Raw genomic sequence first — 27927 nt, 5'->3', positions numbered from 1 at the left:
TTTGCTGAAAGCTGCTCTCACTGCTGAGGCTCTGCAGCTGAACTTCTGGAGGTTGCTTGCCACATAAATGTATTTCTTCAGATGGCTCTATTCTACCATGTCTTATGGCTTGCAGAGATGTTGAGAGCAAGCAGAAGATGGGAACACAAAAAAGTATTAAATATATCTGACCCGTCAGCATCTGGGTAGACTGAGTACTTCTGAGCATGAGACTTTGTATAGGGAATGCTGAAGGGGGTGGAGAGAAGAGGTTTCTGTCATGACACAGGTGGGTGACTCTGACTGCATCTCAACCAGTGTCATGAAGAGTGGGTCTGTGTGTTTGGCTCTTAGTATTGGAAAGTTGGAGCATTTCTTTCATGGTTGGCACACTACAGGAATCTGTCCTGCACTCCCACGGCTCTAGTCATGGTGGGAGAGCATTTCGCAACCTTCTCAGAGGCCCAGTAGAGAAAACTTTGTGTTCTGTGTTGGCCTCAGACTGCATAGGCTGCTTGTTCACCCTTCTGATCCAGGTTTGACTGGTGACCTGTCTTATTTAGCTCTTTCTGCTTGAAGGCAAGTTTAATCATCACCTTAGTGCAACTGGAATCCTGCTGTTTTTCATGCATACAGATTCAGAGGTGGCTTGCCTCAAGTAAAATCTAGGATTTTTCTACAACTGAAATATCTTAACACACCCTTGTGCATGTGTTCTGAGTGTTGTGGATGAAGAGGCTGGTTGTAAGCATCATCTTACAGAATCTGTACATCCCCACCCCTGTGCTGTGTGTCTCGGCAAGCAGGACCCCCGGCCAGGCCATGCTGCAGGGACATTCCGTGCCGGGTTTGGGGTCCCTCTATTGGCAGCTGCAGCAGTGCAGCTTTTTACAGCTTTCACCTAATGAATTTTTTTTAGCCTTGGGAAGTTGCTTCTCTGAGGGGAGGACTCCATCTTACCGAACACTTCTATTTCCAAACAGCTGTTGAAACAGGTAGGTTAAATATATGGAATCATAGAATGATTGGGGTTGAAAGGAACCTTAAAGATCATCTCATTCCAACCCCCCTGCCATGGATAGGGACTTGGGGGGCTCAGGGCCCCATCCAACCTGGTCTTCTGGGAATGAGTCCACAACCTCTCTGGGCAACCTGTTCCAGTGCCTCAGCACCCTCAGAGGGAAGAATTTCTTCCAAATGTTTAATCTGAACTTACCTACCTTCAGCTTAAGACCATTCACACTTGTCCTATCCCTACATGCCCTTGTGAAAAGTCCTTCTTCAACTTCCTTGTAAGCTCCCTTTAGGTACTGGAAGGTGCTATAAGGTCTCCCCTGAACCTTCTCTTCTCCAGGTTGAACCGCCCCAGCTCTCTCAGCCTGTCTTCATAGGAGAGGTGCTTCAGCCGTGTGATCATCTTAGTGGCCTCCTCTGGGCTTGGTCCAACAGGTTGATGCCTTTCTTGTGCTGGGGGCCCCAGAGTTGAACACAGTGCTCCAGGTGGGATCTCACAAGAGCAGAATAGAGGGGAGAGAATCAGCTCCCTGAACCTGCTCGTCACACTTCTTTTGATATGTGTATCACTTCTCCCATTTAAACTGTGGAGCTACGGGAATAAAAATTGTTTGCCCTATTATTTCCACTGTCATCCAGTGGAAGTGTAGCAATGTAGAAAAGGTTATGCAACACCAGTTTGTCGAGCAAGACCTACAGATCCTAGCTTGGTGTACATCAGTATCCTACATCAGGAGAACAGACCTTTCAATAGCTGGAATCTAATCTTTCAATACACCAAGGTGATTGACACCAGTTAGAAAATAATGCTTTTACCATTAGGACTATGGACTTGCTAACCTTCTGCTGTCTAGCACCTGTAGGCTGAAGGAGCTGCATCCTTATGGGAAACAATGTTAGGCTGTTAAAGTGCTTCAGGTTTTGTCCCACTGACTTTCTTTCAGTTGCTTAAATAGGAGTGATACACAGGGAAACTTGGCTTTCCCAGCTAGGGACAGAAAGAACTGACAAAACTGCCTTAGTTAGTTCCTAAACCTTTCTTTTAAAATGAAACAATCTCACAGGCTTAAAAAACCCTGTGCAGTGTGTGGGGCATAGGCTGTCAACCTGAGTGTGAATATCACTGGGAGCATGAGGGAGAGGAGGACATGAGGTGTGCAGAGTGAGACTCTGGCCTCTACCTCTGACTGCCTGCACTAGGCATCCTGGTACCGACTATGGACAAGTCTAGTCCTCTGGGAACTGTACCTTGTTTTCCTGGAGTATCTGATAAATGTCCATCTCAAGCAGTTGCTTGTCTCTGTCCTTGTACAGTTCTTGTGTGCTGGACAGAGCCACACGTCCATTTGATAAAATATTTTTGTCCTCTTTGGCTTGTCTGGATCTCACTGCAGATGTATCCTTTGTCCTAAAGACAAAGAACTCAGGAGGAGAATAGGAACTTTCCTAGAACGTTGCCTCGGTGCATTTGCAGGACCTGTCAGCCTGCAGCCTGCCTGCCCATCCAACTGAATTGGTGATCTGAGGATTGAACTCCCTGTTCTGTAGCTGGCTCCTTCAGGGAAGTCTATGCAATCATTTTTCATGTTATGCATCAGACCTCGAAGTTCAGGAATATTACAAGAGAGATCACAGTCTTAATTGTATTTGGATCACTCCTCTTGAGTTCTCTCACTCATCAGAAGCTCTTGTTGCCTTTGATTTGAAGGAAAAGTCTAAGTATTCCCAGAAATTACTGAAGATGGTTGCAATATGTGTTGATATCTCACCAGAAGTTATAGTGAGAATATCTCTCATGCATTGCACTGTTCACGTTGCAGAGCCAAACAGCGTCACAGCACTCTGTAAGCAGAGATCACTTCAGCGTGCCAAGATAATTTCAGTGCCTGTGTCTCCATCTCACTTACTGTAGAAGGGACAGGCAGGAAATACCTGGTCCATATTCAGTTACATCTGTCACAATCCAATCCCTGGTTCCTATCTCATACAAGAAGCTCAAAAGTTGTTTGGATAGCGAAGAACAATTTAAGACCATCCCTTGCAAAAATAAGCCAAGATAGTGGCTTTAAGCCATGTGGCTCTGCTCTCACTGTGTAACATTTTTCTTGAGGGAAGATTTCTGGATAACCTGCCAAAGAAAAAGTAGGAGGAGTTGAAATCACCCATCATTTGATTTAGAGCCTGGGTCTCTTACCTTGATGACTGATACAGACAGAAAGATTTAAGGCATTTTCCCCGTGTGTGGTGCTGGCCCTGTCTTCAGGTACCAAAAATGCAATGTGAAGCCTGCAGAGGTACAGCTTATCCACAGGAGATGCACAGAGATGTTTCCCTGTCCCAGGGCCTAAACTTGTACTCGTGGTGATTTTTGCCTCTCTGAACAGAGCAATGATGGATCTCCTTGTGATGAAAGCCTCTCAGGTACAGCACTTTAAAAATAACATTCTCTGAGCTTTTCAGAAAAAACACAGTTTCTGTTCTTCTTACCTATTACAGCTAGGGGACTTTTCTCCTCTTCACTTTCTATTGCTTTGGTATCCATCTTTCCTGTAACTTCAAGATAAGTTCTGTCTCAGACATTTCTAAGGCAGGGATTGTTTTTAGTGTGTAGCCACTCCCTTGAGTGGTTTCTATTCCTGCTTTTGGAAGAGAAGGTGTGGTCCCTGATGTATCCAAAGTCCTGGATAAAGTACTATTAGGGTAAGAGGCTTCTGGTTTCAAAAAAAGAAAAAGGGTATGGGTCATCATCGTTCCTCTCCATGCGCTTGGGAGCCAGTGTCTCAAATTTTCTGATTTGCACTGCTCACAGAATAAGCTCAAGATACCCAGACTTGGTAAGTTACTATCAGTATGGTATTGCTGTTTAGTCTGTGATAGTCCTGTAGTACAGGCTTGTCCATGGGAAGTTGAGGATCTAAATGTATTTATATCTAGAAGACTAGGTGACTTGGGAAAATCTAGAAACATATAAATTACCAGTAATGTGCATTTCCAATCCTCAAACTCCACCACTCTGAGATGTATGTAGTCTGTAGAATATATTTGAACATGTAAAGGACTTCAGATCTCAGGGGCTTCCTTGCTACAGTGCATCACTTTAATCATCTTTGCATGCATAACCCAAAATCTGGCAACATGCAGCTGGGAGTATGTGCAAAGTTTTAGTCTCAGCTTCACCTACACGTCTTTGTGTGCTTGCCCAAATTGTCTGCAGTGAATCAATGTACCAGAATTACCTGTGGTCCCTGAAAAGTACAGTCATTTTAAACCAATTGACTAAGGGTCTGATAGACAAGTAGCTGTAGTGTTCTCAGGACTTTTCCCTGCTAAGGCCCTAGAACCTGAGCCGTGCCTCAGCTCTGAGGGGCTCACAGGAATTGCCTCAACACTTGGATTTCCTGCACTATACAGTGGAGCTCAGAGCTATTTGACGGTATTCTGCTGCTTATAGACACTGCCACCATGTCAGCAGAGAAGAGCAAGACCCTACCATCTAAGCAGAGACCTCTTCTCCCTGGAATTGATGTATACCATACTCCAGCATACCCATAGCTCTCTGCTTACCTGGTTTCTTAAAAATTTTGGCAGATTAGCTCAGTGGGTGGATGACAATTGCTGGGTTGTTTGTGTTGCTTTCATGTTGTTTTTCACAAATGGGGATTCCCCACCACAGAACCTCTTTTAAGACACAGATGAATTAAGTCTCCCACCTCCTGGCTGTACACTTTGCCAGCCTTTGCTGATGTTTGGACAGGACAAAAAAACCTGCATATTCTAGACATTGGGAATTACTTCAACCAAAGGCATGTGGATTTTGCCGCAGTTGTGAAGAGTCAATGAAACTGTGGTACAGCATAAGAAATAAGTTATTTCGTATTTCCTCTGTGTGCTTGCTGGGAATTTTCTAGGGAACGTATTTGGAAAAAGCAGCTGTCACAGCTATTTTTACAAAACAACACCTTTAGATCTTTAGTAACACTGAGCAGGACTCCTCTTCCCCACCTGGAAATGCACACACACTTCACGTGTAACGTGCAGAGCCGCTCTGCGATCAGGTGTCTGCAAGCAGAGACTTTCCCCCATCAGGGTGACAGAGGCTGTGGATGATGGGCTCTGCAGGACAGGGCCCCGCAGCTTCACAGCCCACTGGTTGTTTCTGGTTTGTGCTGCGTGCTGATGAGCAGGGCTTTGCAGAGGGGTCTGCCAGCACCCTGTGCTCTGGGTGGCCATCCTGGCTGACTCCAGGCAGTGTGGTTCGTATTGGACCCCGTTCTAACAGAAATTGCTTCCTTCCTTTCTTTTCCCACCCTCCCTTCCCCAGCTGATAACAAGACGAAAAAGAAAGTAGCTCATCGGGACAGGAAGCAGGACTTCTCTGCCTTCAAGCAGACAGACAGCGAGATGAAGGTTAAAATATCACCGCAGCTCCTCCTGGCAATGCACCGGTTCCTGGCAACAGGCAAGTGAGGGTTATCTTTTTTTGCAATCGTGCCAGAGCCTCGGAGGCAGTTTGTGAGCAAAGGCCGGTGAGGTGGGTGGGACAGTATAGGCGGGAAGGGAGGCTGGATTGTGGGGTGACAAATAATGCCACTGTTGTGTTTTTCTTTTTAAATTCTCTCCTCTCCTGTGTTCAGTGTCGGCATGAACCCTCTGAGACATATACCAGGGGTGGACCAGTAACTTTAAATTGGTCTGAAAGGTAAGGATGAATGCCAAGTGCCGCACTGCATGTCTAGAGTCCGTCAGATTAACGACTAGCAAGTACACCCCATTAGGAAGAGCTCAGGGAACAAACCAAAGAGGACTCGATACCACTGGCCAGCTGACTGTAATTGCACTCTGGCGCCTTCTCCAGAAAGAGATGCTGGACTTTTTGCAGGAAGGTCTAAACCTGTTCCATGAGACTTTTTGACTCCAAGTGAAAAACTCTCCTGACACATTTAATGCAGACTGCACAGGTGGTTGAACTGTACTCTTTAAAATGGATTTCTGTCTGGCTTGTGTGACCTCCGTTGATGACTTCAGGTTTCAGAGGACAGTTGTCTCCATCCCAGAACACCTTGATGTTTTAGCCCTTGGGTGGGCTAAAACAGGCAGAGGCCAGGGCCTTGAATGGTTTCTTGCAGCTGATATTGCCTTTCGTCGCAAAGTTGGTCCCTTCACCTCAGAGATGAGACCTTTTAACAGGAGAGCTTGTGGAAAAAATACCTTCCTATTGCTCATGCTGTCTCTCTTTGACATATAAAGACTTCTCACACTCAGGCCTTTCAGACGGGCGTCTTTCGCTGCTATGTTCAACGTATATTCATGGGTGGAAAATTATAAAGTTTTTTTGTTTCAAGTTTGTCAGCTCCAGTTGGAAATTAGTACTTCCCCTCCTCTAAGATGCAGTAACTGCCTGCCTAGGTGCTCCTAGTCTGCCTTCATGCTTTATTTTGCCTCTGTGACTTGAAAGAAAAATGTACATGATCGGTTATCACATCTCAGCTGAGGGGCAGTAATTCCTTAAAAGGCTCGGACTCCTACGGCTCACGTGCACGTGAGCATGTCCTTGAAAGGAAGCAGTTCAACAGGAAGATGCGGATTTAACAGCAAGCAAGGCACTGTTCATGTAGTGTACAAGACTTGATGGAGTTCCCTAAGCACCTGCTCAACAGACATACTCTTACAGTGCTGCTTCTCTACTTATTTTGTGGATGAAAGGATTGTGTATCTTAAATCCAGATCTGTCTGTGAAACCACTGCTAAATAAGATGAAAGATACAGTTTTGGTTTCTCTGTTCTAAATCGAGAACAGTATCTTTAGGAGATGACAGGTACTGGGTCATAACGGTCCTTTTTCTGAAATGAGGTGTTGGGAAAGCTTATCAATTTGCATGTGTAAACCTCGTCATCCCTGGCTTCACTCTACCACACAAGGACGAGCCTTTCTGCTTCAAACAGCTCCTGTTGGGAACACTGAAGATCAAGTAGATAGAGAATGTGTTCTGTGTGTCAGGAATTAATCCCACGTGGTTTGAACTGACCTGCACTATCTCTCACTTTGAGTAACTCTTCCCATATGAACCGTGGCAGCCCCAATTGTGTCTGATTTATGTAGAACATCTATCTAGAGCAACTTTCTAGGTCCCAAGCAGTGATTCATTTTTTTTTTTTTTTAAGTTTTATTTAAGTACAATAAATGCTTTTACTTTAGTAACTTTTAGGGAAGGAAAAAACCAAATTCAGAGGTTCTCTGTGCCCCAATTTTAAAGCTCTTCCATTTTTACAACTCTGCAATGAGCCGTTACAACTGTGACTCTGAACTCTCAAGAGGGCAAAGCTGTCCTTTTCTTTTCCCTTTCAGATGAAGACATGGTTTTTGGTTGTTTCGAAAAATACATCAGTAACGAAAGTTGGGATGTTACTGTGGGTTTTTTCCCCCCCTTACAAATCTAACAGTCTCAAAAGACAGGAAGCCTGCATTTCCATAATGGATCTCTCTGCATCTGTGTGTCTTTTATAGGCAAATGCTTATTAATGAGTATTGCTAACTTCTTGCCAGCCATATGAGGTGTAATGCCACGTTGTATCTTGTGTTATAGAAGTAGAAGCATTTGGTCCATCCCAGATGTCAGAGAAGATCCTTCTCAGGCTGCTAAAACATCCCAACGTCATCCAGGAGCTGAAATACGATGAGAAGAACAAGAAAGCCCCAGAACACTACCTCTACCAGCGAAACAAGCCCGTCGACTACTTTGTTCTCATTTTACAGGTCAGACATGTGGTTATGTAGATATTTGCAAAACCCTTTATCTCCTGACTTATCCCTCTCTTGGGAACCTCTTCCAGTTGTTGAAGTTTGGCTTCTTTCAAACATGGGAAGGGAAGTATGGCTGCTGGGAACTGCTGCTGCCTCCTTTATTGCCAACCTTGAAGAGCTCATGCAGCTGCTTTCAGCCTCAGTTAAACCAGTTGTGAAGGATAGAAAGCACTTACCACTTCCAATCATCTGTTGAAAATTACTTATGCTTTCGGTATGAGTAGGATAGCCAATGCAAAGGCATCCCTGTGTGCAGCTGGCATTGTTTGGAGAGTAGGGTTGCAAAAAACGACACATCATAGGACTTTGACCAGGATGTTTTCTCTGCTGTGCTTTTCCCTTTTGCAAAAGGGGGCATTGGGAGTTTGACTGTTTAGAGAAATGACATTTTTCTGTGCAATTTTGAAGTCTGTACCTGAGGTGTTGCAAGAAGTGCAGGTTTTGTTGGGGATCTCGTTCCATCTACGGAACTGATGCCACCTCCTGCCACAGCCCCTGCATTCCCTGGGGCGCTCTCAGTCCCTGGGAACCTTGGCATCCAAGCCCTTTCCCTACCCTGAGGTTCCTGCACTTGTGTGGTTCTTAGATTGGAGCCCTAGGTGATGTGGAAGGACTGTTTTCTGCATGTTCTGTACAGGATTGCTGTACAGGTTTTGATACCTGTCAGGAATGGTTGAATAGCTTAAGTAAAGCTTTACACAGAAACTTCCATCTAGCACCATTTGAGCAGGAATAGTCTTTCAAGAGAGATTGTACTGGAAAGGTGCTTATCCATCCTGCATAACTGAAAATCAGTTTTGGTTATAAAAGTACAAGCATTGTAGCTAAAGTTTTAACACAGGGCTTGAAATCTTAACATGGCCTTAAAAAGAGAAAGTTGTGGGGAGTTAAACTGTCAATGATAAACAGTTAAGAAAGCACCAGAATATTATATTGCGGATTCAGTGTAATTCTCTTTTTAAAAAGGATCAGTTTTTTCAAGAGTTTGAGGAGCCACTGTAACTCTTTAACTGCTCTTTCTTATGGGCTGAATTGTTGCAATCTGAAATATTCCAGAGGCAAGATAATGCTTCTGATGTAATGCTGCAAAGATGTAAATGGAGGACATGGGCAATACAAAAAGAACAATCAGTTCTTTCTGAGCTATTCTACGGTCAATAAATATTTAGCAAACACAGTGTGCCAGGTCTATAATGCATTTGGAAAAGGGAATGTTGCAGGAGGTACATGCTATAAAAATGGTAACGAGGTTGGTTCTGCCAGGATCAAGAGGGGATAAATACTCTGCTTTTGTTACTTAAACGGACTTGGACTTATTCTCTCACATTAAGGGACCAAGAATGCCTTCACAGTAAATGTATGCCAATACACAATTAAGTGTATATTCTTCTTGTGTGTAGCCAGTCTTTGCCTGGGTCTCTAAATCGTACCTTCTGGAAGGTTTATAATGAAGAAATAAGCTACTTATTTGTGTTGTGGAGTGAAATTGGTTTTAAAAGGGATTATATGAAGTTGTTGCTTGTGATAGCAGGAAAGTGGATTTGTGAGCTGGGCACTCTCTTCCTGCTAGGCAGATTTTGTGGGTTTTCTCATCTGGGACAGTTAGACAAATGGACTTGGTATCAGGGTTCATGCAGGTTGAGTTCATTGTCACCTCTTTCTGCCCCAGTCCAGTGTTGTAAATTTAAAGGCATGATTGTTTATTCTAAATTCAGCTTAATGAAATAAACACAGAAATAAATTCTACCTTTTAGACTCTTTTTGACCTGATTGCATCTGGGTGATGTTCAATCTTCTTAGTACACCTGGGATGGGCAGTCTGTCTGCTCTTTCCAGCTTAAACAGAGGGGGAAAGCATTGCAGGTAATTATGTTGTTTGCCTGAAATTCCAACTTTTGTGTAGTTCAACCTGAAAGCTTCATGAGATTTCTTCTGTCTGCAGTGATGTGCTGTGAGTCTTAGTACTAGCAAGGATGGGTGGATGTGGAAACCAGACCCCACTAAGAAGCCAGTTATTTCTGGCTGCTTGTATACCAGAGTAACTGGCACATTTACAGCTACGTTTGACATGATGGGTTCTGTTCTGGAGTCCTGCATAGGACATGATAAACATTTGGTTTAGCCTACAACAGAAACAGGTGCCGTTTGCATGGTAGTGTAGTTTTGTACAGTTTGGGAAGCACTGAGGGTCCTTTGTAGGTAAGACTCTGTAAAAGAGCAGGATCTGAAGTTATGGATGCTGAAATATGGAAAACTGCTAGAAACCAAGAAAACCAAAGTAGCCCCAAGGCTGATTCTCCAGGAATAAGGGCTTTGTTCCTATGGGAATCGCAGACAACCTCCTTGCATGTTGTCTCCCATCTCCCTTTCCTATGTTTGTGTTAGAGGGGACTTCGTGTGAATGTGAGTTGTGGCTCAGAATGTCTCTGTGTCTCAAGATCCCCAGATGACTGTGCTACATATAAGCTTGCTGTGCTCCTGGAGGAGTATTTTTTAACTCTGCATCAAGGGAAAGCAGCCTGACAGCACTGGGAGCAGGACAGTGGTACCAACCTGAAGCTGTGTGGTGATCCTTTCCTCTGCAGAGACTTACACTGCTGCAGGGCACCAAAGACCAGGGGAGCTCAGGGCACAAAAGCCTGTTGCCCTTCAGGGTCTGTCCCTGTTCAGGCACCATTACAAACTAAAGGGACCATGACACTGCTTAGGGATGTCAGACAAAAGTGTCTTTCAGGGCTCAAGTCTGGTCTTGTGCCTTGAGACCTGTGGTCCCTTTTAATTGCAGCTCTCTCTCCTTTTCCTTAACAGGGGAAAGTGGAAGTGGAGGCTGGGAAAGAGGGGATGAAGTTTGAAGCTGGTGCTTTTTCCTACTATGGGGTGATGGCCCTCACAGCATCACCAGGTATGTCCTCTCACCTTCTGCTTCTGGAACATGCTCCTGCACAATCCTGCCCCGCTGTGTCCAAGGGGCTGATGTGAATGGTGCCTCCTTGCCAGCAAAGCTGCCTACCTGGCACAGTGTCCCTGGTGGAACCCAGCAGCTGGCAGCGGCTTGCCAGCTCCCAGAGGATGTGAGTGTTGGCCCTAGCGAGGGATGTGCTTGGTACTGGTGGAAAGCTTTGTAGTTTTGCTCGTGGCAGTGGTAGGGTAACAGAGTGAATTAACAAGAATAAGTAATTAGTGGCAGAGGGACATCTAGTGGTGCTAGGAACAACAGCCTGGTTAATCTGGGGATGATTCTCTTTACCAGTCTTGTTTCTAAAGCTCTCTTGAGGAAAAGGAGGGCAGCAGTGCCAGAAAAACGATGGCTCCTGTCAGCCTGTGTGGAAATGTAACCAAGAAATCAGTGAGGGAGAAGAGGTGATGTCTGAGGGTGAGATGTGAGCTAGTTCCCAGCACACAAACAGCAGCCACATCCCACCCGTGGAGATTGGGGAATTGTCATGTAATCCACCAAGAGTAGGCTCCAATGCTGCATTTCAGCATTTGGTGGTGTATTTTGATGCCAGCAGTGTCACCGCTAAGATCTCAACCTCGACTGGAAATTCACAGCCCTGCTGGGTGAGCTGGAGCACTGGTACTGGTGTTGGCCTTCTGCTGACCCAAAGTTGCTTGCTCAGCTTCAGAGAGAGGTATTTCTAATGCTGAAATTGTCCTGCTGTCATAGCAGGTTTATATTGCACATGAGAGGCAGCTTTAACTGTACGCTCACAAGCATTCCCTTTACGTCTGTGTACCTACGTGTATGCCCATTAGCAAACAGCGTTGGAATGGAAGCGGTTTTGTAAGTGATGAGTGTAGCCTTGTTAAACTCTACAAACAGCAGCAGTTCTCTTGGACCTGTGAGCACACTTTTACAGGGAAGACTAATTCTTCCTTAATTACATGCGCTTCAGTCTGGTCAGTCTAGCCTGTGCCTTCTGAGGTTTGAGAGATTTTAAAGCATGCAGAGCACTGGTTGGATTTTATCTCAGCGATGGCAACAATGTTCACGTGGAATTGTGACACGTGTACAACTGCGTCATACCCTCAGCTTTTGCGACATGGGCCAGGCATGGAGCTGGGATAGGCATGGTCCCTTCTCCTACTAAACCTACACTTGGAAATTACCTGTGGCACCTCTGTTTTGCCGGCACTGTTCAGTTTGAGTGTTTTCATGTTTTGGGTTTTTTTGTTTGTTTGGTTTGGTTTTTTTGTGTTGCTGACCCTCCCCACAACCGTGCCAGTTGCCCCAAGTGCTATCAGGTCAGATGGTCTCCTCTTTGTGTGCCCTGAAATCCATCTTAGATTTTGTCATGTCGCACTTAAGGATGTGCACTATTTTAAATTAATCTCAGCCAGTCTTGGATTTGTTTACCTTCAACGGATTGGCTTTTACCTGTAGCAAACCCCTCATTTTGTTGGTTTTCCCTCCAGGTTTAGGGAATTTGGTTTATGATGTCTTGCAGCATCCTGAGATTTCTGTTAAGATGAGCTCATAAAAATAAATTCCTGTTGCTCTGTATAGAGAGGAAAGCTCAGTGAAAGTGTAAGTCATTGCAGAACAAGAGAAAACTCTTGTTCTTCTGTATGTCCTAATTACACTTCATGTACCTAATCTCCCCACCTGGAAGATGAAGCCAATAAGAGGAGAATAAAACACTAAAAAGAAACCAAACAACAAAAAAAGCAAAGAACCCTGCAAACAAAAACACAGAAAATAAACAAACAAACCAAAAACCTAAGGAAAGAGTGAAGGTTTTTTCTTCAACTGCAGCTGGGGAGGGATTTGCAGTAATGGTGAGCAAGCGGTACAGTCACCATCCCCAAAGGGATGAGCTTGGAGAATCACAGCCTCACTTGACATTTTATCGAAAACTTGAAGAACTATGAAGTGTCTTTTGGTTTTATTTCTATTATTTGTCTGGCTTCCATAAGGAAGAGCACCTCTGAATGCTTAATGGCTTGTTTTAAGTCTTGCCTTCCAGGCTGGAGCGGGCACCACCTTTTGAACTATTTCAAAACTAAATGCACCTTGATGGACTGTTCTGTGCTGTAAATTAGCAAGTGAAAATTGTTCACTTCACTCTGATTCTTTAGCCTTGTTTTTTGGTTTATTCTTAAAATTGTTTGATTGTCTTTTTTAGTTTTGCTTTTGTTTTAACCCTTTACTTTTTCACAGTTGATTTGCACTTTTGGTTTTAGTTCTTCAATGTCAATTGGCTCCTTCCCCTGTCAAGTGTGGATAGCTGCTGCCTTTCTGGTCGTGATCTCATCCTTTTTCTCTCCCTCTTCTAGTTCCCTTGTCCCTGTCTCGTACCTTTGTTGTCAGCAGAACAGAGTTGTTAGCAGCAGGTTCTCCAGGTAAATCTGCATGCTTCTATTTTCACCGTTCTTGTGACTGCTCTGATGCCATAAAAAGTCAGCTGCAGTCTGTATTTGTCTGACCCCTTTGCTCGTTAGGGAGAAGTCCGGCACAGAGTTGTGCCTTGCAGGTAGGTATCCTAAACTTTCATTTATGGTCACTGATAGCAACATGAGAGTCATCAAAATGGGAAGAACTGAAAACACATTAAAGAAAATGTATTTGGTAATGCGTGCTTGTTCTTGTTTCTCATATGTACACTGGTGGAAAATTAGGAGGGGAGATTTTTCAAAGAATGTTTTCTCCCCCAAGCTGAGGCTTAAAAAATTCTGAAGAAAACACATTTGGCAGAGGAGAATGTCTGCTGCTTAAACTGCCATAAAAGGAAAACTTATTTAATGAAAGTATTCTTATATTCTCATATGGGTAAATTCTATGTTTTGTATACAGTCTGGCCGTTTCAATTCCTGAAAAGCTTTGAGCTTTCTCTTAGTGAGGTTAATGCTGTGGACTGGCACAATGATCTACTGAGTGGATGGATTTACAGTGGAACGTGAAAGAAGGTTGTGGGACCTCCTGTGCGATTTTCTGGTTCCTGTTTTGCTTAAGACCTTTCCTTGCTGAATCACGAAGTTGACTGACACAGAAATCCCTCTGGGGAGCAGAGATCAAGGAGGGAACAAATTGGGCCAAAAAGAGCTCTGAGATGTGCTTGAGTGATTGGAAATTGGGAAGGGTCAAGAACTGAGCTTTGCAGATACTGCGTGCACAGAGTAGTTGAAAAAAATGGAAATGCATCAAGAAGGACTGGAGGAAGAGCAGAATCCTAAAATTGTTTAGGCCACAGTGAGCGTATTTCTTCCTTCTGAAGTTTTCTTTTTCAGATGAAATGTCTTTCCTTAGGCCTAAAAGCAAACAAGATAACGATATGCATATTAAAGTTAAACATCTGCTAAAGATTAATGCACTTATCATGCATTTCATCAACTTTCACCATCTGCTTTCCCCCATCTGTATTTTCCCCCTCTGTTTTTTAACTTGTGAAAATTTATTTCACCGTCGGTCCTTAAATTAGTCTCATGCACATTCCAAACAAACTACAGGTTATTGCCTTGCAGGGAATTTCTTTCCTGCCCTGTTAAAGTTTCCTGCTGCTAAACTTCAAAGAAGGGGGAGAAATTTAATCCTTCTTTAATTAAAGTACCTGATGACTCTCTTTTAAGCTTGGCAACTTTGATTATCTTTCTTAGCTTGGTTCTTTTGTTTTGCCAGGTCTTCTTTTTTTATTTTTTTTTTCCTTTTCTTTGTTACAAATATGTGTATGTTTTGTGCGTGCAAGTTGTTTCCAGTATAAATGCCAACCATAGATTTCCCTCAACTAAATTAAAAAAATTACAAAAAGTCAATAAGGGAAAATAATAGTAGGAAGAATCTCCTCTGTAAGGAACTGATGTGCTAAGCCTGGTCACTGTAGCAATGTGGTACCAGTTTTGATGACACTCAGACCTTCTGTGAGGTCCTTCCGAAATAATCCCAACCCAAAAATTGTTTAACCCCAGATTCATAAAACATTTGTATTGGTGTCCATCTTGGGGCTCGTGCTCTTTATCCCCTGTAGAGGAAGATGAGGAGTTTGGGAAAACCTGGGTAGAAAAGCTCTGTCCAGATCTGGATGCTGGGGCCTGGCAGGGCACAGTTCTGCAAACATGGACCTGCCTGGTGTTTGTCTGTCTTCTGCTTTTTCTCTACTTTTCTGTATCTCTCCTTCTTCATTGTCTTCTTTTCCCTCCCTGTCTTTAATGTGATCCAGAAGTGATGTCCTTTCCCTCGGATTTCAAGAAATTATACCTTTTGCTTTTGTCCTTTTTTGTCCTCATGTCCTTTTGCTTCACCTGTCCCTTTTTCTTATCTATGCTTTGTCATGTTGCTTCCTGTGCTTCTTTGTTTTTTATTAATAATGTACCGTATGATCCCTGGTGAAAAGAAAAGGCAGATACAAGTCACACTAGTGTGAAGTTGTTCCAGATGGAAACTTTTATCCTAGTCAGCAGTGATGCTGTTCTTGTCACACACGGCCGTATTTTGTGTATACAGGTGGGAAAGAGGACAAATTCATTCAGCCTTCACAGTTCCTTGTTCTCCAGTGGGAATTTCAGCATCAAGTCCTGTGTGCAGGTAGAGTTTTGGCTCCTGGCCACAGTTACTGCAGCCTGCTGTGGCTTTCGAGTTGGCATGGAGGAGAACCTTGCAAGGCTCTGAGTGCTTCCCCCTAAGCCCGTCCTTGGTGTTGCCATAGGGACCTGCACTAATCCCGTAGTGCAGAAACAGTGGAAAAATTGTCAAGTTGTCAGAACCTGTATTTTTTTGTTCCCTGTTCTAAAATTGAAAGAAAGACAACATCAAAGAGATTATAAGTGGGAAATACAAAGCAGTGCAGTTCTGCCATGCATCTTAAGTGTTAGGTTTAGGAAAGGCTGGATGCAGAGATGTGGAACAGGCTGTGTCATTTGGACAAGGAGATACTATATTTCTAGTGATTCAGTGGCAGAGGTAGGATTAAATTTAAGGGAGTTTTATTTTAAGAATTAAGATTATATATAGAAGTCTTAAAAAAAAAAGTTTGAAGAGCTTGTAAGGATACTGTTGTTGATTTGCTCAAAGAGACTTTGTATTTTAAGATTATACGAAAATGATCTTTCAGCTTGAGAATGGGGGTCATGAGGTGACTAGCATAGTTAACATCAAGTCTCAGTTTGGGCTGGCTGAATGTGTTTTAACTGCATTAGGTTCCAAATATTCACTAGTCCCAAAGACAGTTCTTTGATCAGTATGTACTGTGTGTGCACCCAGGGAAAAGCCCTTATGCAGGAGGGCTTGGAATCTCTCTTAGGATGTATTTCTGCCCTTCTGTCTTCTGGGTCACAGTGTGGGTGGAAGCCACAGATGGAGAATTTGGTGCCCTGAAAGCACATTTTCTTCAGATAGACTGTGTACAATCACACTTGCAAGGGACAGCTGTGAGGTCTTCAAGTGAAACCCTGCAGTGCCTAAAGGCCAGTGATGGAAAATAATGTCTGCAGTTTACTCCTTTCTGGACACAGATTTTTCTCTGTGGCATGGACTATTTTGCCTGTATCACTGACTGGCATGTACCACATGGAGCTTGCTGTCTTTCATTGAGGTTTTGCCCCTTCAAGCACTGGGAGGTACTAGAGGAAATGTTGAAGTAATCATCACGTGGACTGCACTCTGGTCCACTGAAGACTCCGTCACTCTTACTGAAAATGCCTGCTCTAGCTTAGGGAACAAGGCATGTGTAGATACCAGGTGGAATAAAAGGGGGTAAGGCTTACCTGAGACTGACTGTGGATGAAAGCTCTGCTACGGAGCAGGGATTATAAATCATTAAGAAAAAAATGTATTAAGCATGATCTAACTATCAAGAGAGAGAACCTTGGGAAGTTACCTTTCTCTAGTGGTTTCTGCTCATCAGCTGAAGCGCTGTGTTCTCAGAGTATGTCTGTTGCAGCATAAACAAGTCTAGGTTTGTTTAGGGAATACTCAGTGATGCTGGCTACCAGCTCTGGACCGAAAATGTCCCTTCAGGGTGATTTGGTTGTTTAGCCACGTGTCTAGTTATGAGTGGATTAAGCCTTTGCAGTTTATTTGTGTTACATCATGGTTTCTTATGTCCCTTTGAAACTGGTGACTTTAAACTGGTGACTTTTTCTACTTGATTTAAGAAATCTCTCGCTCTTGCCTGTTTCTTAGCTGAAAACAAGTCTCCGCCTCGGCCCTGTGGCTTGAATCACTCCGACTCTTTAAACCGAGGTGATCGCATCGACGCAGTGACACCGACGTTAGGGAGCAGCAACAACCAGCTGAACGCATCCTTCCTGCAAGTGTATGTCCCGGATTACTCAGTGAAAGCGCTCACAGACATTCAGTTTGTCAAGGTAGGAAAAAAGCTAGAAAGACCTTGCTGGAAAGCCGGGCTTGGCTGCTAGGATGGAGAGCCTGGGGAAGGGAATGCCTTCTAAATTGCTCTGTGAGTAAATAGCATTATGAAAGCAGCCATTTAAAAATCACTTTAAACTACTTTTTTCCAGTATCTGCTGTCCAATCATTTGTCTTCGCTATTCTTCTCATTTGGGCTTGTAAGTAGATTGGTCGTGTAATTTTCTGGATTTCAGGTCCTTCAAGGAAAGATTATAGAAAACAACCTCTCTGCTTTTAAGTCGAACGTATCCTTGTGAAGCTTTTGGAGCCATCCAAAATGGAGACTCTTCATTATCAGACAGTGTCCTTTTCTAAAGGATGAGACATTTACCATTGGTTGCAGTTTTTATTCACTTCTGGTTTTGGTTTCAGTTTGGGGTTCTTGATCTTACTTTCCGACTTGCCATCCTTCTTCTGCTTGGAGAAGTCTTGGATATTTCTCTTTATCTTAACTTCACATGTATTAGGCTCATGTCTCATACTACCAGTGAGTTGCTGCATGAATACAGCTCTGTCCCCCAGCATGGTGCATCCCACGCTGAAATGTGTGCGAGTCCTGGGGGATAGGAAATCTAGCTGAGCTGAGAAACAGCTAATGCTGGCAGCAATTCCAGCCCCTCCGGGAGTCCAGGGAAGCTGACATCCCATAGCCAGAAGTTGACTTTGATGCTTTTCTTAAATAAGGTGCACGTTCACAGTTTCTTTGTATGCAACTCAAATGATTAGTGAACTCAACTTCTGTCAAATTTAATTCAGTGTTAAGAATGTGGAATAGGGTAGACATACTATAATGCTAAATTGATTATTCCATAGCCAAATTTTAAAAGGAAAGTAAAGTCTTGCTGTCAAAACTTTGAGATGCAAATGTATTGGTCAATGGTTCAATCCTTCAGGGATTAGATCAGTAGATGTTTATTACTGGGCAAGTGATTCTCACTACAATTTCAATGACTAATCTGCTGTACAGAGCAACTAGCTGCTCATCCTGTCCTGGTTTATGTCCTTCCAAATCTCACTGTGTTCCTACTGAGGCTAATGAGTGCTAAACTGTTCTAATATCTCTGCAGTCAGACTTGCACACCTCTTCTTGCATCACTCTGCTTTACACACAGGTCAGAGTACTCAACATTAGTGTTTTCACTGTGCCATGTGGTCATTCACTCGGTTAATACCTTGTAAAACCAGGGTTGTGATCTGCTCATGCATGTTTGGATTTTGTTTTTGAATTTGTGACCTGGTCCATCTGACTCTCTCCATTTACAGTCCCTCTCTTGTGTTGCTACTGAAACTTAGGGTTTTTCTAAAAGTCTTGTTTCACCTCTTCCACCTTCCTGCCTGCTGAGATAACCTACTGCTGTTGTGGCACCCGGGGCTGCCAGTGCACGTGCATCCTGCTGCCTGTCCTGGCTGGGAAGGTTGATCTGAAGGAGTTCACTGGGCTGATTGTTTGTGGCTCCAGGAAGAATTTTCCCCTCCACCACCACATGTGGATGTACAGGGCTGTGGATTCCTTGCCCTTGGGGCATCATGGGCAGTGACACTCTGTGCTCTAGGCCAGCTCCTGTCATGACTGTTCTGCTGAGTGCAGCCAGCTCTTGCAGAGACCAGTGGAAGACTTCAAGGGTTGCTAATTTGGACTCATCTCTATGGACACCCCAGTCTTTTCTAGAATTGAATATCCTTATATATAAGGCTGTAGCTCCTGCTGTGTTTGCTGGCCTAGACAAGCACAGTAATGCCTGCTCTACTTGTACTATAGAGCTGGTTGGGCTCTATAGGGACACCTAGACCCTCACCAGGAGCTCACTGAAGTTGGGAGAAAGACTTCACTGATCTCTGGTTCTGGCCCTAAAAGTGTGCATGGTTAGAGGGAAATGGAGGTCTGATTTAAAAATCTCTGCATAGGAATATAAATCCCCGCCTTTGAACAGCATGGTGATCGCATAGCACTTTGCTTCCACCCTCCCTGGAATTGTCACCATGCTGTGGTGTTGAGCTGGGATGCTCTAGGCTTGCAAAGCACAGGGATGTTTTATAGGAACAGGTAAAGAGGGGTTGAAGTGTGATCATCTGGAAAGGGAGGGCACTTTATTTTCTCCCACAGGAGACACAAAAATGTGACTGACTTTTTTTTGTTCCTTCCCCGTTCTTGGAGCAGATCTCAAGACAGCAGTACCAAAATGCCCTGATGGCATCCCGGATGGACAAAACACCTCAGTCCTCGGACAGTGAAAACACTAAAATCGAACTGACTCTTACGGAGCTGCATGACGGTTTGCCGGATGAGACAGCAAACCTGCTGAACGAGCAGAACTGTGTGACTCACAACAAGCCCAACCACAGTATGCACAGTGAAGGAGCCATCTAGGAGCTGACTTCCCACAACCCACCCATCCCTTCTCCTCAGCAGGACCAGCCCTCGCTCCTTCCTGCCTCCTCCCCGAGTGTGAACACCGTTAGTATGTGCTTGCAACACTGTGCTGCATCCAGTGTTCTGAGACCAAAGACTTTTGCATCCGTTCTGGGAGCAGAAGAGAAAGAAACAGGAAGAAAGGAGCAAAGAGCAAGAGAGACTAAAGCCCCAAACGTAATTTGGGAATGGTGAGCCACCCTTGAGAACGATGAAAATTCTTCTTGCAAAGTAGAATTATGTTTATTTTTTATCTGTATTTTTGATCCTTTTTGGGTTTTTCTTCCTCAAACACATATGGAGAAGTTTAAAAGCTCCTCCAGTTATTTTTTCAAGAGAGCTCATGTTTTTAAAAAGTATTTTGCAGAGTTTTAAATTGTTTCTGTCCTTCATGAACCTGAAATGGGCTCTATCATGGTTTTGTGAATTGGCTCCAATGTCCTTAGGGCTCTTCTCACCCCTCTCTGGTCCTTTTTGTTGCCCTGTTGAAAAAGTTAGTAACTGGTACTTGTATGTTATTTGTGTCTTAAGAATGAGCGAGCTTCAAGGAACCTCTGGTTTCAGCCACCTGGAGGGCCAAGGCATGAGGATTATTCCATTCTTCCAGTTAAATTTCAGGGAAGGAGCAGTTACTTTGGTATTTAATGATCTTTCAAATTTCAGAAGGTTTCTTTGTAGAACAGGCAAAAGCATTGTTACACTTACAGTTTTGTAACCTCCAAAACCTTTTGTCTATGTTGAAGATGATACTGGGGCAAAGGAACTAAGTAGCAAAACTGCAGTCTTGTGAAATGAAAGCTGGGCATAATTTTCCATAGTGAAATAAGTGGGTGATTTTTCATTGATGTGTCTGACAATTGCTTGGTGAATTAATGTGTGCACCTGAAATGACAAGGCTTTAAGCACTCCCATGCCATAGTGCCCTGCACACCATTACCTTGGCCAGAGCAGATGTGCAGCCTTTGCTACATCACAGAATATGCTGAGTTGGAGCAATAGATGAGTATCAGAATGTCAGTCCCTGTGCCCCCTTTAATCTAATATTAATGCGAAAGATGCTGCTACAATTACACCAAACGTACGTGCTCCAGGTGACAGTAAACCTCTGCCAGTGCAACAATGGGCTCTGCTGAGGAGTCAGAACCATCCTCTCCTCTCCAAGAACTGACAAAACTTTCCAGACGCGAGTGTATTGCACTTCAGGGATTCGGAGAGGTTCATTTCCAGGCTGTTTCCAGCCACATTCCTTCCTTTCAGTGGATTTAGTGCATTTCCTTCTCTCTTGTCCCATTTATCAGCCATTTTAGGGATTACCATGGTAGCAGAACAGAGAGCCTCACACCCAGCTGCCACTGGTGCAGGGCATCCTTGGGCAGCAGGAACCACTTCCTTCACACCAAAAATCTGGATGCAGACTGAGTGCAAGCAAGAGGCACCCCATGGCAGTTGTGTATCACCCATTCCCCACTCCCACAGATGGAGTCTTAAGTCCTCAAATAAAAAAGAAGAAAGTTATTCCCTCAGTTCTCTCCCCTTCCAGTGCTGTCTCAAACAAAATGTGAACATTGCCCTCTGTATCTGGATTAGTAAATCGGGCATTGCGGTTTCCCTGTTTCAAGACCCTGCCGTGGGCACTGCCTATGTAGCATTTCCCTTCCTTTCTTTACACCTGGATAATCTCTTTGGGGATAACCCAAAGAAGCCCCCAGCCCCAAATGCAACTGCCAGAGCTCTCTGTGCCTGCACACCTGCCCCATCCCTCTTGCTCACGGGCTGGGGAAGGCACTTGCTTCAAGTTCCTGCGGTCCTTCTGTGTGGCTGGAAAGGTGCAATATTTTGTTGCAGGATCTCCCCACAGGAAATTGGAGTGCCTGGTATCAGAGCCAATTGGGTCTGCCTGTGTCCCTCCTCCTCTCTCTTTCGGCTTCAGAAAGCAGCCCTAATTTTTGCTGTCCTCCCCCTTGGCAAGGGTTCACTTCTTCCTTGGAACCACCCATGAGGATGAAGTCCCCACAAAGGGGCACAGAAATTGCACAGTATCAAACTTGTGCACACAGTGAGGAGAAAAACAGGCCCCCCAAAACCTTGCTCTCATATTTAGTTTTGTATTAACTTTTTTTGAATCTTATCTGAAAGCGTTTCCTTAGCCTTCATCCTTGCTCTGATGTGCACCAGCCCACCACTGTTGAGAGCACACGGCTCAGCGTCAGCACGGGCTGACCTGAGTCCTGTGGTTCCCAGAGAGCTGCCAATATTGCACCTTTCTCACAGAGCAAAATGTTGAGATGTTACAGCGTCTGTCCTCGGCGAGGGACTCACCTTGCCAGTTTTTATCTAGTGTTGTGAATGTAAAAGTTTGTCAGAAGTGTTTGACTCGGTGGTGAACTTGAGATGCAGTATCCGTTTTGTCAAACCTGCCAAAGGAGGGAAGGCTCAAGTCAAGGCAGCTCTCTCCAGGATGAGGTTGCTCCCTGGATCTGACTTCTGCTTCTTATGGCAGGTTATGGATTTGTTTCAATGTCTGTTTCCCTTTTTAAAAAAAAAAAGAAAAAAAAAGAAAAAAAAAAGGAAAAAAAAGCGCCAGTTTTTCCAACCAAAGCCATGTGATCCCAAAGCAAATACCTCCTGCTTCTGCCCATGCTGCACTGTTCCAAAATTTGCAGGCAATTTTTTGCATGTCTGTTTTTCATCATTTGTACAGATCCAGTAATGGAAAGTGAAATAATTTCACTTAATTTCCATAAAAATAGTTGATCATAGATGTTTCATATGGAAAATATGTACCTGACCCAGAGGGGTTAGGAGCTGCTACTGCTAATTAGCTTGAAGAATAAAGCATGGTCCTCTCCTTGGAGGGGAAGAAATCCAGTCTCCCTGTTCTCAGGGTATTTACAGTTTTACTGTTTAACAAATGCAAGGGGTTCCCGACCCTCTTGGTGGGCACCATCACAAGCAGAGGAGCCCAGTGCCCTGCTCAGGATCACTTCTGAGCCTCTGGACAGCGTTTGCCAATGCCGGGGCTTGGCTCTCCTGACCGCACTGGAGACGCCACGGCATCTGAGTCTGTGCCCTTGCAGGGGGTGTCCTGCCCGAGCAGATCTACTTTCTCTGCCTCGCTGGCTGCCTGCCTGCATTCCGGGGGACTCAGATGCCGGATGCTGTGCCACAGTGCCGTAAGGACATGTGGCCAGTCGGTCGTCACCGCAGCGCAGGGCACCAGCTGGTGGCTTTGGGAATCGTTGGACTTGACCTCAGACCTTGGCCAGGCTTTGACTTGTAGAAAGGATACTGCATCTTCCTATGTCAACTCCTGCTGCTGCCTTTGTTCCCCTCGTCCGTCTGCCTCTGGGTGCAGGCAGCGGGGCGGACAATGGCCTGTCAGTTGGGGGAGACTGGGAGGGCATCTAGCCATGGTTTCTACTGTCAATACAATTTTGCACAAGAGTTCTTTGAAGTGAGGTTTTCAACACTAATATCTTAAATGCACAACTGTGAATTATAACTTTTACACTCCTGTTGGTTGAATTTCCTTTAAATGAAATGAACCTGAATCTGTTGTAACTATGATTTTTTTTTTTAATTCTGTGTATTGCCAAATCTTTGTAAAGAGTGAAGGAATGTTCTTGCTTTCCAGTGAGAATCTTTCTCCGAATGAGACTGACTCTGGTGATGTGGAGATCATATGAAGCACACTAGTTCTGAGAGGAGAGGGGCTCAGGGTGGGCTTAGCAAACCAGCCTCCGCTGCTGTGTGGACCACAAGCTCAGACCCTCCAGAGTTTACAAAGCGCTTGTTGTTTTTTCCCAGCTTGCCCATTTCCTGAAATCCCTGTGCAGCTGAAGGCTGCTGCCTAGAGGAGCTTTGGATGGGTTATCACCCAGTGGGACGAGGGATGCTGGCAGGGTGTCCGGGCTGGCTGGTGGGCAGGGGCCCTGAGGCTGGCATGACAGGACAAGGTCAAGGATGGGTGCTTCCCCCAGCCAGATGCACCAGCAGAGCAAATTCCACAGGGCAGGTCCTTCTGCTCACCGCTTCTGCTCGCAACCTGTAGTTGTGTGTAGTTCCCTCTCATGCAGTTTTTGCCCCCTCAGGCTCCTGCTCCGGTCTGGGCAGGAATGGGATGATGCTGAGACCTGATGGGCAGGGCAGCTGGAGCTGGCTGCTCGAGGGGTGCAGTTCTCAGGCCCCATTGGAAGAGAGGTCAGCCACTCATTCACATTGTGCTCACTGATCTGTTCTTACCCTCTTCTCCTGGACTTACTCCCCTTTTCCTCACTGCAGGGGGCTTTTTTGTTTCATTTTTTCTTTTCCTTTTTTTCTTTAAGTGCCTTTTTGTGTGGGTGGAGCTGGCAAGAGTAGGAGTCTCAGGATATGGCCCTTTGCACTCACCTCAGACCAGGAGAAAGCTCAGGAGGAGCAGGGCGAGTTGCCCCGATGGTCCATGGACATCACCCATTGCTGCTTCTTAGCCTTCAGGGCCTAGCTCAGATGAGCACGAGATTTGTCACTGGTGGTGTCAGGCTCTGGCTCAAATCTGCTCAAAGAAAACCAAAGAGGTAGCTTTGTGTGAGGGGCTGCTTGGGCAGTGGTGGTGCTTCCTGTGATCTCTGCAGAGCTCAGCCAAGGGGTTTGGGGTGCAGATCAAAGAGCAGCCCTGTCTCCTCACAAACCATCCTGTGTAAGTATCCTACATGATGGAGAACACAGCTGCGTTCTCCAGGACCCCTTGGAACATGCATCTTCCTTGTGCAGAATTACACTCTATAGAAATCATTCCCACATGAAAGTTGTACCATATTTTATACAATATCTAATACACACGTCTGTGGTTTTAAAACTAGTACCTGTGTACCAGTTGTCAAGTTATCCAGTCTCTGGATTACCAGTAGAAAACTGGGGCTGAGGGTGGGAAATGATGTGGCAGAGAACCTCTTGTCATGATGCTAACTTGAGGCTTCATCTCAAAGGTGACCCCCCAGCTTTGGGGAGTTGAGGGGTCCCTGCATTGACACTGTGTGGAGCTGGCACAAGGCAGGAAACCAGCATGTGGTGAAAGGCTCAGTGTGGTACTGCCCTGGGAATGCTGCCCACCCCACTGCCTGTGGTTCTACACAGACCAAAAGAAGTACCTAGCGCTTGGATACTGAGGATTGGTTTGGCCCAAGGGTGAAATGACAAGCTTAACTAATATGATCGGGCATCTTCATGGCACAGAGGGGAGAGCAGCCTTCATTCTGACTTGCCAGTGGAGAGGACAGGCTCTGCCCCACGGGCTGGGCTGAGAAGCCGCCCTCATCCCTGTGCTGCTGTTATACTTGGTCCATCAGTTGCAAGTCTCTTGTTGGTGTGATCGCTGTGGTGATATTGGCCTCACTCCCATGTGAGGATGTTGGACATCCATGGGTTCCTGCAGAACCCCCTGCTCTGTGTCTTGCCCTTGTCCTTGTGCCAAGCTTCACGCAGAGTTGTGTTGCTCTGTGTTTAGTCTCGTGGCCACATCCTTGAGGTTGTGTCCAGGTGAGGGGATGCTGGTCAAAGGATGTGGGTCAAAGGCGGTACAGTTGAGCTTCTCTATCTGGTTGTGTGTATTTGCAGTTCCGTTAGAAGCTGGATGCTGAACCTGGGAAGGCCAGGATGTTCCCTAGGAGAAAGCCTGGGATGCCAGGTTATCCCAGTGCCCTTCCCTGAGCTGCAGGGATGGGTTGCCAGAAAGTGGCCTCCAGCCCGTGGCACGGTACAGTTGGGAGATGGAGTTGTTTCACAGGTTGGTAGCACTGAATTCAGTCAAAGTGATGTTTTCTTCTTGTTATCCTGAGGTCAGGCTCTATAGCAGTTCTTCACCTTGGAAATACGGTACTCAAAGCTTCTGGTTTTCTGTCTCCAGCTGAGAAACAGCATTCTCCTCTCAGGTTTTGCTTTTGGGCCCTGTTTTCCTCTGAGCAGGGCTGATCACTGGGATCCTGCAGAGGATGATGCCCTGGCTGCTCTTGCCGCTCCAGTGCAGATTTCTGGCTAAGGAAGTGCTTGGTATTTAGTCCCCCCCAGCAGCAGGTGTTTGGCCAGACTACAGAAGTGGCCTATGTGTGTCATAGAGCCAGGCTGGAGGTTTGTCAGCTGTCGTGAGCCTGAAACATGCACGGGCTGCAGGTGTCTCTGCTCCAGAGGTGGATTTGATGTCTCTGTTGTCTTTTCCTCCTGGAAGCAGCGTGGTAGTCAGTTGGTTCCAGGGTTTGTTGGGGAGAAAGCACTTGTCCCAGCATTTGGTGCTTGGCAGAGCAGTCTAGCATCCCATCTCAACTCTGCTGATCACATAGCTTTATAATAGGAGGTGGTGTTTTATCCTCTGGGCATCACTGTTGTACCACATCCTTCCAAATCCAAGTGAGAAATTAGTAGGTGTCGGGTGCCTGGATCATAGGCCTTTAGTTGGAAGTGCCAATATTGCATGCATGTCTTCTGGATTCGCCCAAAGATCACTGTGGGAGGGTGAGGGGCTCCGGGTGAGCTCCTTTGTTCTCAGAAGCGACAGACTGGCTGGGCCTAGATCAGCTCTAGTGTCATCCCTGCTTTAAAGTCTCAGGTCCCAGCTGGCTGGGCTGGGCTGGGCTGTCTTGGCCAGCAGGTTTTTACCCAGGGTACGTGCTCTGTCTTCTGCATTGTGCTGGTTTGGATTCATCAGTGTGGCTTCTGCAATGGCTGCACTCACATCGGCCGTGGCCGTTCCTCTGCTCTTCTCACTGAGGTTTAGTTGAGTGTTCAGGAAGGTGAGGAGGAGGTCCAGCAGTCGGGAACAGACAACACTGCAGCCACCCTGTCTTCATTTCTCACACTAAGGGTAGGAGATGCTGCTCAAGGGACTCTGCCTTTCTTGGAGACCACATGGAATTTGGAGAGTGGAAAGCCACCAGGACCCCAGCAGCAGTGCTCTGGTCCCATTTGATCCATGTTCTCCCGAGCACAAGGGTGGCTTTACATGCGGTTCAGGGTCAGGCCCTGCTGAGGGACCTCAGAGTTCTTGGCATATTTTTTCTCGAGCAGAACCAGCCTTGATACCTGAATCATTGGGCAGGAGCTCAGATGCCAAACACGCTGAATCTGAAACTCCAAATACTTGAGAAACGTTCCTGGGAGCCATGAGTGGCTGGTGCTTGGCAGCCAGAGGGCTCACACCAAACCTTCCTCCTGCAGTCAGGTCCTTCCTGACTGCCCCGAGCCCTTTCCCGGCTGCTGCTGGCTGGGCCTTGATCCCCCTGTTCAGGAGCATGGTGGCTCTCCCTCCATAGAGCATTTTCATGGCTGTCTAATCCTGCTCAGCCACTCCAGCCGGCTCTTCCCTGTGTCTTACTTGCCATCGTATGTGGTCTTTGCGAATTGTATCATATTGTACATGACTTCGGGTTTCCAGGATTGTAGTATTCTGACTACAGTATTTCCGTGTGTGTACATAAACCTGAATAAGCACAACTGAAATCCTGAATGAAGTGTATACGTTTCATATACTGATTGTCATACGAATTAATTTTATAATTATTCCAATTTTGTTGTAGATTTCCAATCTTTCCTATTTATTTTGTACCAGATTTATTTGTATATTTTGTGATTTTGTTTAAAAGCATTTTGTTTATTTCTATTCTTTTTAGATAAATGATGATTTTTTTTTTCTGTTGAACATTCCAGTTTATGCATTTTTCCCTCTTCCATGCTCCCCCCTCATTTCCAAGGGACGGATTTTGGCATGCGGGTGGTGGGGCTGATGGTGATCCCGGACCCAGATCTCTGCTACTGGCACATCAACAGTCTTCACTCTCGACTTCAGCTGCCAAGAGCCACAGAGAGGCTGGATCCTGTTCTCTTAGAGCCAGGTGTTGCTCTTTGCTTCGGTGGGTCTGGGCTCATGAGTCCTCAAGCCGGGGAGGGATGTGCTGGTGGTTTTGCTGATCAGGGGCTGGCTGGGAAGCTGGTGGCAGTGGCAAGCAGCTGAATTCCTCTTTCTGAAGTTCCCTCAAGGGTGAGGGTCTTTTTCTTCCAGTAATAAAAACCCCTTATTTACAACCTGCTCTCCACAGATGATGTTTGTTTGTCTGTAAGCGTAGATGCTGTCTGTCCGTAGCGCATGTTCCTGCCAGGCGGTGCGTGGCCGGGGCTCGCCGGTGAGAGACGTGGCTGGTGATGATGGTGACTCCGTGGGACGGGAGCAGCTGGTGGAGTGAGTCAGTCCATCCCCCTACACTGGGTGTCGCAGCCTGCTCCCCTTATGTTTGACAGAGCTGTGTGGAACCTGCACTGACAGAAACTTATTTCTGAGCAGGAGAGTGAGCCCATGCTTAGTTCCTTGCTCAGCATCACTTCCAGCTCACACCGGTGGATGAACAGCCCACC

At 45.5% G+C, this 27927-nt stretch overlaps 1 protein-coding gene across 1 annotated transcript in view; it reads left to right on the top strand.

Moving 5' to 3' along the window:
• Positions 1-27600, top strand: part of CNNM2 (cyclin and CBS domain divalent metal cation transport mediator 2) — a 120319-nt gene extending 92719 nt beyond the window's left edge. The window contains exons 3-8 of the mRNA XM_027738640.2: positions 5315-5452; positions 7578-7747; positions 10604-10697; positions 13073-13138; positions 16911-17095; positions 19297-27600. Of these exons, the coding sequence (XP_027594441.1) occupies positions 5315-5452; positions 7578-7747; positions 10604-10697; positions 13073-13138; positions 16911-17095; positions 19297-19506 (863 nt within the window). The 3' untranslated portion in view covers positions 19507-27600. The remainder of the gene's footprint in view (positions 1-5314; positions 5453-7577; positions 7748-10603; positions 10698-13072; positions 13139-16910; positions 17096-19296) is intronic.
• Positions 27601-27927: the final 327 nt, after the last annotated feature.

The sequence above is a fragment of the Pipra filicauda genome, unplaced genomic scaffold (assembly GCF_003945595.2).
Source record: "Pipra filicauda isolate LSUMZ 115617 unplaced genomic scaffold, ASM394559v2 scaffold85_size2586006_pilon, whole genome shotgun sequence".
Classification (NCBI taxonomy): domain Eukaryota; kingdom Metazoa; phylum Chordata; class Aves; order Passeriformes; family Pipridae; genus Pipra; species Pipra filicauda.
This window is presented reverse-complemented; position numbering and strand designations above follow the sequence as displayed.